Genomic DNA, 13,583 nt, shown 5'->3' with positions numbered 1-13,583 from the left:
CTCAATCTCACCCCATGAAAAAGCTGCCTTCAGTGATATCCAGACAAGAGGATGCTCCCTACACCTTCCTTTATGATCTCATGGAGGGCCAGGTGGCCAGAAGTTCATTCCCCAGCACAAAAAGTACAGCATCAGAGTGGAAGCATCCATTTCAAATGGAGTCAACATACTATCCAAAGCAGCCAAGAAGGGTACCTGCATCACCACCATATACATATCTGCTCTTAAGTAAGACACACTGAAGCCTACAGTATTTAGATGTGATAGTATTCACCATGGTACAGACTTTGCTTTTTAGGAAAGCCTCTGGTTGTTAATAATTTTGCATCTTTCTGGTATTTTTAATGCTCTGAGTCTTCTTTTAAGGAACTATGTTTCACTGTTTCTTTGCATTTCTGTTCAGTTATCTTGTACCCTCTGCTGATTAATGCGCTAAGGAAGCAAACAGACAAGCAAACATCCTGTATGTTTCTCCTCCACGTGAATTACATGTGAATTGGAGGATGTGTCTTCTCTTCAGTCTCAGAACTGAGACCCAGCGCGGTGTGGTGCTGAAGAGCATGAGACTGGGACTTGGGTGATCTGGGTTCTAGTCCCTGGTCAGCCATGGAGCCAGCTGGGTGACTTTGGGACAATTGCAGACACTCAGCCCAGCCTACCTCTCAGGGTTGTTGTTGTTGTGGGGAGAAGATTGAGAGCAGGTGGAGGAGCATGAGATAAGCCACTTTAAAAGAAAGTGGAGGCATATGAATGGAACAAATAAACAAACAGACCAACTTGCTCATGTCCGGGTTAGGTGGCGTGGCTGTGCCTGCTCACCCACCCACCTGAAGCGCTCTTTTGCAGATGTTCCATGTCATCCAGATGTGGCTGCTGGGCGCAAGGCTAATGGTGTGGCCCGGCCTCCCCTTATCTGCATGCAGGTCTAGGGCTTCCGGCTTGGATTCTTCTGTCCTTCTGCCGCTGCCAGCTGTGGGACTTCCTTCTCTCCAGTCATGCTTAGGCTTGCAGCCACATGTATGATGATGGTATCAGAAAGGCTTCGTTCATCGACATTTCTGTTCACAATTTTTCTGTGCTGCAACTTTTGCTCTGCAAGCTTTTGAGCTGACTTGGCACTATTCAAATATTTTAGATATTTTACTCTCCGCTTCAAATGTACACAAACAACTTCTTGCTATTCTGTGATTTGAAGAGGCTGGAAGCATCCCAGTGGTCAGTCTTTGAGAGTTGCCTCTCTTGCCCTTCAAATGATGTTTGCATCTTTGGATGCAAGTCTAAAGGCAGGTAGTTCAAACTGCTGCTTTTTGGTTTTGGCGCACATGTTCTAAATCCATGGGAATCTTCAAGTGGGTTCACACAGCTCCTCAGGAACATTTATTTGTCTTATTTACATCCTAAGTCCCATGTGGGCAGAGAGGAAAACGAAGACCAGCCATGGGATGGATGGATTCCATAGGGGAACCCACAGCCTTGAATTTGCAAGAGCCGAGAGAGGATGTCATGGGCAGGGCATTCGGATGGCTTTCATTCATGGGATCTCCACAAATCAGAGACAACTTGGCAGCACATCTCAGCAGCAAGTCCCATGCTCCCCAGAGGAGCCCTGCAGGGACCCTCTGGAGCTGTCCCTACTGTGAACGCGCAGATGCCCCTTCTGCTTGAAGGATGCTGGTACAAGGCTACCGTTGTCCCCCAGGACAGTGATAAGCCTGCATGAGATGGAGAAATGGTGGACTGTGTCACTCCTCATGCTGATTTGGAGAAGACCTTCTGCTGCCAACTGCACGTCAGGTGGGCGCTCTGGAAGGTCCCGCCAGCTGCTCTCCAGTGCGGCTATTTGCAGCCACAAAGGTGCTGGCAGGGCTCCCTGGAGCAACTGTTGAGCCCAGTGCAGTGGAAGATTTCAGGAGAGCTCGGCTGAACTCCTGTGAGAGCCAGGCCATGGAAGTCCACAGCTGGGAAAGGCGCACGAGGTGGTGTGGGGCTGGGCAGGAGGCCGTGGGGGAACAGGGGCAAGGCCGTGGCAGCGGGGAGCAGTGGTGGCAGGGGCAGGAACAAGCAGCAGGGCCTGTTCTTGGCCCAGGGTGCAAGATACTCGGGAATGGAGCACTTGTCCTCACAGGAACCTGAGGCATTTGGCTGGGTCTGTTGACCTTGAGACCCAGGAGAGGAGTCAAAATAGCAGAAGGAAATCTCTGATGCAGAAATATAACCCTTAAGTGTAATTCCAGAATATGGCACTGGAGCGTACAGTGCAGGCACAGCTGATCACAAACGAGAATGTCATTGTCGTGCAGAGTGACGCAGCCCTGACCGCAATTCCTTCCTGGGTTATTCATGTGCTAAATAAAGAAATGCTGGGCCCTGAGCGGTGAGATGCCTACCCTTAAAATCCCAGGCCGAGATGTCGCCAACAAAATCGCACGGATAGGCAAAACCTCACCTGCTGGACATGTGTAGCTCAGACAAGTTCTATCAGGAAAAAAGGCCACAGCTTTTGGGTGAAGATGGATGCCTTTATGCCAAATTGCCAACTGCTTATCCTGCCCATGCACCCAAGAGGGTACTCGTAGTCAAGTCAAACTCGTTTCCACTCGGCATGGAATACGTCCGGCAACCTCTGCTGGGAACTTGGGTTGCTGCAGGTGGAGCCACTCGCCCTCCTTGGAACCCTTAGGGGTCTTCTCTCTCTTCATCTAGCTTAGGGTGGGACAGAACTGGACAGTAGTCCATGCATTCCTGAGCTATCCTCCTGGACCACCACTCCCACTGCATGATTCCTGTCCTTCCTAGGTACGAAGTCCAGGAGAAGTAGACTGTAGCATGGTCCTCACTGATTGCCCTGGGCCACAGCAGGTACAGTGGTATTGAGAATAAAAACAGGTCCCTCTTGTTCATTGCCTGACTGTGAGAGAGGCAGAAAACACTAGCAAGTCATTTTCTATATATACAAAAAAGGCTCCTTATTGTGGGTACATATCTGGCCAGGGCGGCTTGTTTTATATTGTATGTTTTATATTGTATATTGTATTTTATTTTAATGCATATATTTTAAAATGTTATTTTAATTTATTGTTGTAAGCCGCCCCGAGGCTTCGGCGAATGGGGCGGCATAAAAATGTTTTAATAAATAAATAAATAAATAAGTAAATATTAACAATAGAGTGAGTCCGTCTTCAGTCATGACCAGCTGCCACAGCCATCATGCTCAGTGTTTTTATATGTTTAGCTTTTTGCAATGATTGGAGGTAGAAAAAACATGCAGAGAACATGCTTTTACTTTCGTACATGGTTATCTTAACCTACACTTCGGGTGTCCAAACGACTGGCTCCAGGCTTCTTTTACACATTCTGACCTTCTTGGCAGAGGTCTATTTTATATTCTTAACTCTGTTAGTTGTCTCTGATAGACTCTTCTTGTTTGGCCGTCAGGAAAAAATTGTATTCTTCAGTGGCCTCCAGAAAAACGAGTCACTCCTGGCAAGGCAGGCTAGAAACCCGAAAGGCAGATCAGGACCTTGGAGAGAACACCGCAGGAGGTGCCGGTCGGAGTTTTTTCCCATGAAAAGCTCTGTCGTGCCAGGACAAGACTGCAGTCAGCTAAAGCCTTCAGAAGATTATTAAAGCTGAGCCTTTCAGAAACTCCACCCTTGCAGGATTCGTATGCTCTGGCAGGACCGAGGGACAGGAGAAGCTACAGGAGAGCAATCCCGGAAGCCGGGCGTCGATGGAGATCTCGGCTAGGTCCAGGAAAGCATAGAACGGGGTCTTGAGCAATGTTCTTGAAGTGAAGTGGACTCAGAATTTGAGCTCATCTTGGAGGGTTGCAGAGCTACGACAATTCCCTTACCTTGCAGGTCAGAAAGAGCCTGAAAAGTGGGTGGGGGAGACAAGAAGGAGAGAACTAAGATTTCGTGATGGAGAAAACTGAACCTGATACATTTCGTTTGGTGCCATAAATAAGTTTTCTTTGACTACCAATATCTCCCCCCCACATGCACACACACACACACACACACACACACACACACAAATGCTACTGAATCTAGAAGGACAAGAATGGAAAATGCAACAATTAACATTCCAGAAGCAGGTTTTGAATATAACATACTCCCAAGCATTACTATTTTAAACCAGTCTTAAAAACTAGTTCACATGTGTCTATTTTTTAATTAAGATATAGGGAACATTGACAAATTCAGTTGATAATTTCTCCCTTCCACTGATGCTTTTCCACACTTGTCTTTACCCTCTGTCACCATGTGGTAACCCGCTGAGGGTAGGGGCAGAGGAATCAGTCAGTGCCAGTTGCTTTCAGTTTCTAATTTTTTCAGGCTTAAATTTGGATCGCCCTCAACATTGAGATTTCAAAACAATGAAATTCATATGAGCTTTTATGTTCATTTTTGGATGCAATTCTGTATAATACACGGGTCGCTACTTTTATTTTTCTGTGTTACTTTTGTATAAGCCACTTCCTCGGTCCTGTGCATTTTGGGCCATGCAAAATGGCTTCCTGGTTCTGCTAGGAACTGTGGCTCTAGCCTCAAATGTCTTCCTTCAAAGGGAATGCATAACAAGCAAATCTATCAATATTACAAAATGGTAGGAAGCTGATCCAGTCATAAGCTGATAGCTAGCATCTTTTTCTAGGCACTCACCTGCCACTGTCACAGGATGTTTGACGCATCAGGTAATGACGTCCTTCCTCTTCTGGCTTTGTTCTGAAGAAATAAGTCCAGAAAGTTTTCAAACATCTTTGATGATGAGGCAGCAGCCCCCTTTCCCCATTGTTCTGACAGATTGAAGCACCTACTTCCATTTTCCTCTCATCACCAAGAGGGCTGTAACCCCTATTTCTGCCTTCCTTTTGTCTGTATCCATACAATTTGGCCATGCTGAGGCCAGCTAAGGGGTAAAAGAAATTGCAGGGAATGTGACAGACAGTCTCTCGTGTTCCACGTATTGACACTGCATCATGAATGTTCAGGATACAGTGATATGCTCTACAAAAATTAATTTTGAAACCAGCTCTGATTTCTAGGGAAACCATAAATCCTAACCTCCCAGTTCAGCCAAGGCAGTCAACTAGGAAGCAGGAAATTAAAGGAGGAAATCAACAGCACAAAGTGAAGAAGAGGGAGAGGTAGAAAAGACCATAAACTCGCATTTATTTAGGAAATTTATAGGCCGTCCATCACTGTTGTCTCTGGATGACTTACACATTATTCTAAATTCTAATTAAATTAAATTAACTGTTCCACAACTGAGCATAAAACTAACCTATTTAAAATAAATTAAATAAGTCAAATACAATTACAATAGCTTAATGTTAAAATATTGATCAGATAAAAAGGCCTTGACCTGGTGCCGAAAAACATATCATGACGGCGCCAGGCGGACCTCTCTAGGGAGCACATCTGGGGCATGTGAGCTTGCCATCCCATAGTTTGGTTTTAAATCCGAGCCATCCCAGTATTTCTAAACATCCAGATAAAAAGCTGTGTCCTGTTGGCAAAGCGAGGCTCGGTGGTGTCACAGTTTGCTTCTGCTTGTGAGGCATCGCTCGACATTCGTCCTTGAAAGAAATCCGCAGGGAAGCCAAGCAGTGGGGGCGGGACTGGCCAGACATCTTGCATGGAGGGTCGGATTTTGCACCCCACACAATTAGGTCAATAGATGGATGATATGGCACTGCTTGGCTGCTTTCTGTTTTTCTGTGGAGGAAATCTTTTATTCGAAGATCTCACCTCTAATGTCATCATATTTATTGCCAAGGGAAGTTTGCACCTTGATATCTAGAAATCTCAAGGTTCAAAAACTTCACAGTTAACAGGACAATCTTAAGCAGGAGTGCACAGAAACAAACCGGTGGTTTGCATGGGGCTTCCTCCTGGTAAGTGTGGTTAGGGCTGCAGTGAAAACCCTAAAGCCTTCTGGCAAAGCGAAATGAAACGGTGCCTTGTGATGACAGGCTGATATTGGCAGGTGTGGCAGAGGTGTGAACCCAGGCCTCTGCGCTGCTCACAGGCGTGACATCTGCAGCCAGTTTGGAGCATAAACGACACTCAGACTTCCTCCTTGTTCATCTGGATCAAACTCTTGCTTGCTTTAACAGGGTAAGTTAAAACCCTCCATCGACCAGGACTAGGTCATAGAAGGTTTCACTTTCAGCCTTCATTGTATTCTTAAGTATGTTACATTACGTGTGTGTGTGTGTGTGTGTGTGTGGGTTGGGCATTGTTTGGTTCCTTATTATATATATTCGTAGTTTTGCATATTGACTGTTGCACTCATGTCCTGCCTGTGGGTTACTCATGGGCAACCGGATGGCCACTGTGGGCATAATACTGGACCACATGGCCTCTTCTTGTGGCCTTACATCTGACCAGGCTGGTGGGAAGCCAGCTGAGAGTAAGCTTGGCCTTTCCATCCTCCCGGTTCACAGAACCCACTTCTAGGGTTCTACTGGGGTTATGACACCCTATAAGAGAATAAGCATATGATATCCACAATGCATAAAACCTGCCTGGACATTCAGTAGGATTTGCTTTCAGCTATTCCTTAGTGGAGACCCCCAAGTTCCAAGCTATTGAAAAAGACCAATCTTGGAGCTTTTTCAGTCCTAGTCAAAGAGGGTGTCCAGTGGCACTGGAAAGATGATAACCCCCTGCTAGTGAAAAATAAAATAAGTGATGAGCCCGAGGGTCTGACCAGCACAGTTGCCTGCATACCAGTGACTGCAGGTCTTATTGTTGTGGGCTTACTACTTGATTTCTTTGAACAAAGCTATGGAGATCATTGACTCTGGGATCTGTTCTTTGTGTCCCTTTTTTCTAATAGAATATCTCTGAAAATAACAGAGAGAATGAGGGAGGTGGGTTTCCTTTTGTATTCTAAACTGATACCCCAATTATCAGAAATTGGAATTAGCTGTTACACTGTTTTGGCTGATCCATTACAAGCAATATCAAAGAGGACATGAAAAGTTGGAGGCATTAACCCCCAAGAAAGTTGCATTTTAGATGACCCAAGAAAGACATAAAACCTTGAACAGACAGTAAATAGGGACACCAGGCTGGGGTGATAAAGAGTGAGCTGGCAGAACCTTTTGATTGTGGGGTGATGGGAAGCTGGAATGTAACACCCATTGCTGTTTGGGAAGCCAGTTCCTTCCCACAGGTGGAAGAGGGAAGGGAAAAATGCAAATGCAGTTACAGTTTTAGCTCCAAGAGGGATTGGGCAGCTGAGCTAGAGTTACCCAAAACCGGGGTGCCTCCTTCCTTGGGAAAGGCAGATGACAGAAAGAGTTGGCCTCTGGAAATCTGATGCAATCTGTGAATTTGGTTCCTGCTCTTGGAGCTTCTGCTTGCCTCCAGCATATTTTGCTAGGGTATTTCAAATCGAGTATACATTGCAAGAAACCGTGTTTCCTGTGCAAATGTCAATGAACCCCAGAGTGCCGTCCCCAAAGCATTGTTCCCCACAGGGAAAGATGCCTTAAGAATGCCAGAATAAGGAACTGGGCAAGAGTGGAGAAGGATGTACTGGTGTGACGTACAAGCCTTTCGGTTTTTACCAGAACGCCAGTTACACCCTAGGAACGTTTTCACATCGTTCCTGATTGCTGAACTGGAAGAAAGAAAGCTGAGAGGACAGCAATTTCTGGGCAAGTGGATTGAAGTTACCTAGCAAGAGGGACATACTTTGGGGAAGGTATGGAGATTGCTCTGTCTGCAGCCCAAAAGAGGGGTGGTGATCTGGGGGCAGGCATCAACCTTAAGCGGGGCGGGGGGGGGGAGTGCTAATCTCCCTGTTTTGGCTGGGTCAGGCTCAGTCTGAGCACAAGCTAGGAGCAATTGTGTGCAGCAAAGCCAGGAGGCAAGCCAAAGGACCAGAGCACGGTATTCCTAGTTCAGAAAAAGAGACATTCTGAACACAGGGTCTTTCCAGGAGTCAGCAGCACAAGAAATCAGTCACGCGGGGCGCTCCTCTGTTGAGAGCGAAGGCGAAAGCACTGCCCTGTGCATTGGGGACCTCTGGGGGAGGTCCCTGTGAGGAGGGCTTTGTCTTTTACTCACCAGGAGCCTTGTTTTGTAAATAGCCACACGTCCTCGTAGGGCTGGCTCTGGTCTGCCTCTTGAGATGCTGTCATTCTTGTGGGCTAGGTAGTCACTCAGCTTCTGTCTCAGAGGTAGGGGTGTTGAAGAAACCTGCAAAGGAATTCATTCATTCATTCATTCATTCATTCATTCATTCATTCATTCATTCAAAATTCTTCTATTTAAAGTTCGTCCATTACCAAAAAAGTCTCTGGATGGCTTGTAATGGACCAGTTTTCTCTGAGTCATGATTTCACAAACTAGTAGATGAGCGTCAAGAAATCAAGCAATGTTATTGATCCAGTCGACAGATCTCACAATAAAACTTCTACAACTGTTGACATGTTGAGTAAAGCCCTAAAAGAGTCTGCCAAAATCAAAGAATGGTTAAAACTCCAAACAAATCAACAAAATGGAGGATTAATTGGATAATATTTCAGTCTGTTTTCTCATTGCTTTCAGTGGTTCTTTAGCTATAAACCTGCTAACAGACTCATGTCAGAGAGAAGAAAAAGACATAGCATTGGGAATGAGTATTCACCCAGGGGTGCGGCGGGAGGGGGGGAGGGATCCGCTTCAGTATGCATTAGCAGTAATGTGTTTTAGTGGAATTGGAATGCGATTCTGGGGGCGGGGGGGGGGGTTGGCTGGAGCAAGTTCAGTGTATCTCAGTTGGAGCCTCAGCCTCTTTTCTTTGCAAGCAGGGGCAACACATTGCCAAGCCGCTCTGAGACAGCCGGTCTGTTTTGTGGGGTGGAAGGACCACAGAGGCGATTGTATCTCCAAGCTCTTTGCATCCTCAATAGGATGCCCATAAACCTCTGAGCATAAATGGTTCCAGGCAGTTGCCCAGGGTGAAAAAGCAGTAAATGTGATCTGGTCCTAGATTTCATTGCGATTCTGGCATTGCATCTTTTGGCCTCCGCAAGAAAATTTTATCTGCCCTTTTCCAGAGGTTCAGCATTGGAATCTCTACGAGTTCAGAAATGTGGCAGGAATAGCATTTTTTTCCTGCTGTTTTCTTCTAGTTTTTTAAAGAAAGGTTTCACTTTCATGGTCATTGGTGAAAGGGAAATGAAACATGAAAACTCCATGGATGGCACACATCTCCCCATTCTGGGGGGATGCACAGAGATTGTGACGACCTTAAATCCACAGGTTCCACAACCTCTTCCAGAATGTGGCTCCATCTGTGCACCAGCTGCCCACTTTGCCCTTTATAGAGCTGTGTCACCAGAGGGGGTTCTGCAGAATTTGGGGCAGAGGGAGAGGTTCTGAGGCTGCATTTCTCTTTTTGGAGTCAGACCTCTCTCCACCGCAAGGGGAGATCTGGCCTAATTTACAGCCCTTCAGATGCTCCCCTCTCCAAAACCACAGGACTGGGTCCTCTCTTAGCTAAGATGTGCCATGTGATTTAAATTGGCTGTAACTCAGTACGGCCTTTGCTGTTGGGATCTGCAAAGCAATATGGCTCCCTCTTGTGGCTGGGTATCGTTGGCAGCCTGCTTCACCTTGCAAGTGCTGGCAGGATTGGTACCAGACCAGATGGTGCTTGCAAGGATTAGGACCACTGCAGTGATGAAAGCCTCCTGGAAGACCCAGGAGGTGCTGTCAGAGCCATGCTGCCCTTCCTAGTTTGGCTGCAGTAGCATGAACTTTGGGGTTGTTGTTTTATGGTCATCTCTAGTCCCCAACACATTCATCCGTACCTTGACTCCTGCCTGTTCCAGACTCTTCCTTGCCTCTGCATTTACCATACCTTTCCAAGTATCTGGACCTTACTGCTCCTGTCCTTGCCTTTGCCTCTGGCCCAGCCTTTTTGGTGTCTTGTTGGTTTCTGCCATGTCTTGTTGGTTTCTGATCTTGCTTTTCTCTGCTCTTTGCCTTTGCCTCTGGCCCAGCCTTTGCCTTACTGGTACCTGAACCTTGCCTGTGTCTGCATTTGCCCTTGCCTCTGGCCCTACTGCACCTTACCTTCTCCAACCTGCCCCATCCCCATTGGTCTTAGCATTCTGGTCAGAGGCTTTCTGCTTACCTCCTGCAGCTGACGTGCTTACTCTCAAGAGCCAGTGCGCCTGTTGAATATGGGAGAGGAAGTGGACTGTTTCATGTTCCTCTTCCACATACTAGGAGTAGAAAGGCAGTGTATGCTTGCAACTCATTCTGATCTTGGTGATCAGTGTCCCTCCGACATCTCTGGCCCTGTGTGCACAGCTGGAGGTCGATGGTCCTCCATGGCATCACACAATGGGACGGCCAGTCATAAAACATGCAAATACCCCCTCCCCACCCCCCCTCTGTGTGCTTATGTTATTTTTATTCAGATCACTGATATACCGCTCCACAAAATGAATTAGAAAAGCACTATTTGGTACCGTCTCTTCCTCCTCGATTTGTAACCCACCTCTCTAGCCAATGGTGACACTCATGGCAGCATATAGAAAAAACAAAAAGGGTTAAAACAATACCTTGAAATACAGCTTTGAAAAACACAGAAATTACAGAGGGGGACGCAAAGCACTTCCCAACCCAACAGGCTCGTGTGCAGGCCAAAGGTCTTCTCAGAAACAAGCCTCTGCCTGCCGACAGAAGGCAGCAGAGAAGGCTCAAACGTGACCTCTTCCGGGAGGGAATCTCACAGCCACTAGGAAGGCTTCCTGCAGGACTGGCATGAAATGTCCCTCTGATAATACGCTCTTCGTCTTTCCCTCTGGACCAACTTCCTTTTACTCACAGGTGCTCCATTTCTTTGGGTCATCAAGGGACCTCCTGACAGCAGTGTAGCATCTCCTCAAAAGAAGTGGGAGACAGAGCAGAGATGAGCATGGGACCTTGTGGGTGGCATGGAACGCTTCCAGGTGCCCCAATTCCACCAGATCCTAGGGTAAAATGAAGGTAAAAATAAGACTTTGCACTAAGAAAACATTCAAAATCGCAGGGAAACCTGCTTCCTTGGCTAAGTGGTGCAGAGTGCCCTGGGATACCAAACTTCTCATTGTTCAGACCATTGTTCTTCCCGTTCTTTGCATCTTCCTTTCCTCTCGCATTCTTTTCTCCCTTCTTTGGCCACCAACTCAACCTCTCTTTCCTCTTCCTTCAGGACCTTATGGACAAGGGCAACACCACCTTCTCCCTGGGAAATTCCTCAACCACAGGAACGAATGCCAACACCAGTCACTATCCAGTAGCCATAACCCCCTGGGATGTAACCATCGCCTGCTGTATTTCAGTTTCTTTCCTGGTGGGGATAACCATGAATGGACTCCTCCTCTGGGTGCTGGGGGTGAAGATGAAGAGGACAGTGAATACTCTCTGGTTTTCTCACTTGATCATCACCTACTTAATGTCCACTTCATTTATGCCTTTCTTAGTCCCCCACATCCTCCTCGACTCACACTGGATCTTTGGCACAGTGATGTGCAAGATTCTCAACTTCTTGGGTTCTCTGGGGATGTTCACTTCAGTCTTTCTGCTCACCATCATCAGCCTGGATCGCTACCTCCTCATCTGCTACCCCATCTGGTCCCAGCACAACCGAACACTATCTCAGGCAAAGAAGCTGATTGGAGGAGTATGGCTGGTCTCCCTCACCCTAAGTGCCCCTAATCTTTCTTTTCGGGAGACCCGAGAGATGGAGAAAGGCAAGACCGCTTGTGTCAATAATTATGCTCTCTCCAGTGATTGGGATGGGGCCACAACACAGGCTCTCCGGTACCGAATTCACTTGGCTTTGTTTGTTGTCCGATTCCTGCTGGCCTTCCTACTTCCCTTCATCACCATTGTGGGCTGCTGCTCCTGGATGGGACGGGAAATGAAGAAGAAAAAGCTGGTGAGGAATAGGAAGCCGTTCAGAGTGCTGGTGGCAGCTGTGGCATCGTTCTTCGTCTGCTGGTCCCCCTATCATCTCTACAATGCTTCACTGCTGCTTGGGGCATCCAGAGTGACAGTAAAAACTCTGCGTGGAATTTTTGTCATGGGAATCTGTCTGAATATCTGTTTCACTCCCGTACTCTATCTTTTTGTTGGGGAGAAATTCCAGAAAATCTTCAAGATATCCATTCTCCTTCTACTTCAGAAAAGTTTTATGGATGATCCCATGATGTACATCAGCCATGCCCACCATGCTGGTCCCCAGCTGGAGTGAAGGTGACTCCAAAGTGGGATCTGCCCTTTCCTTGAAGAAGAAGGCGTGCGTCAATGCACATCTGGGTGGCGTGATTCCTGTGTGTTATCTTTTTTAATACAGTAAACTCATTTGCGGACCACGCAACTGGATGGTGACTCTCCAGTATATTAGCCTCCAGAAAGAAGAACCCAGTTTGAATCAGGTCAATGGACTTGACACGTTTTGTTACTCAGAAGGATATTTAGTGCACAGTTCATAATGTAATAGAACAATCCATTTCCGAAGCTCAGTAGTGGTGCTGAGATACAGCTTTTCTTCACGAGGCTAACAGCAGCAAATTAAAGTGGAGGTACCAATTGCATTTTAGCATATCACTATATTAAGGCGTAATGTTCTATGGCTGTTTTGTCAGGATTTGCTTCTGCAATAGAATTTGCAGCATACACGTTTGCATTTGAACATAGTTCCATGCAGCTTTTCAACGTATTACTCTGCTGCCTAACAATGTTCTTCCCCAGCTTGTGAGCAAGGTGTCTTGCACAACCCTCCCTCCATGCTGAATCTTGATGTTGAAAAAGAAGCAAAGGAAAACCAATCAGCCCTGAGGCTGCCAGACATCCAACGCAGGGCAGGAGGAGGAGGAGGACAGAGGTGAATCTGCCTCGGTGTTCCTCTCACCTGGCGGAACAGCTAGGCAGCCGGCAAAGAGGTGCTCTGGGGCCAGGTGGAAGGATGCTGAGGCACCACTAGCATGCTCCCTGTGGTGGCAGCACTGGTACCCCCCCTTCCCTGCACCCTGGGAGGTCCATTAAGCCCCCTTCTCTACGGTCATGCTTGCGACCTCAGAGAAACAGTCAGCCTGGCATTTTCTGTACTGGTGGGGAGGTGCCTGGCGCAGAGTCTGAGCTCAGACCCCGGGGTGAGTTTCTAGGGGCAGAGCTGGGACTCCAAAGCATCTGATGGCCGCCTAGATGCAGGCTAGCAGACATTGGCTTGTGCTCTCGATGTCTGTGTGAAAGAGAAGGGGCAAGGGAGGGATAAAAGAGAAATGGCGAGAGTAGACACAAGAGGAACAGTGACTTAAGACTGGAACCGCATGCACACTTTGCTGGGAGAACCCTTTCAGCAGTTCTGTTGGTGCTTGGACTGAAGCTGTTCAAGAAAGTGGAAGAAAAAGTGGCAGACGGTGGAGGAAAAAGAAAATGGAGGAATAAAAGCAAGAAGAAAACTGAAGCTGGAGTATGTGCATTTATGAGTGAGTGTCCCAGTCTGCCTTTGAGGCAGTGAGAATGTTGTCTGTGCTGGGCTGCATTTCTAGAACGCTGTTGCTGGAGGACAGGTTTGGGGAGGCA

The 13,583-nt window shown here is 47.2% G+C and overlaps 1 protein-coding gene across 1 annotated transcript; it reads left to right on the top strand.

Annotated features, from left to right (window-relative positions):
• Window positions 1-11,211: 11,211 nt before the first annotated feature.
• LOC123017445 (probable G-protein coupled receptor 33) lies at window positions 11,212-12,249 on the top strand. The gene has a single exon (XM_044418793.1). It carries the CDS (start codon window positions 11,212-11,214, stop codon window positions 12,247-12,249), a length of 1,038 nt encoding a protein of 345 aa, XP_044274728.1.
• The last annotated feature ends 1,334 nt before the right edge of the window (window positions 12,250-13,583 follow it).

The sequence above is a fragment of the Varanus komodoensis genome, unplaced genomic scaffold, assembly GCF_004798865.1.
Source record: "Varanus komodoensis strain SLA01 unplaced genomic scaffold, ASM479886v1 scaffold93, whole genome shotgun sequence".
NCBI lineage: Eukaryota > Metazoa > Chordata > Lepidosauria > Squamata > Varanidae > Varanus > Varanus komodoensis.
The sequence above is the reverse complement of the archived record's forward strand: the minus strand, read 5'-3'. Positions and strand labels throughout refer to the sequence as shown.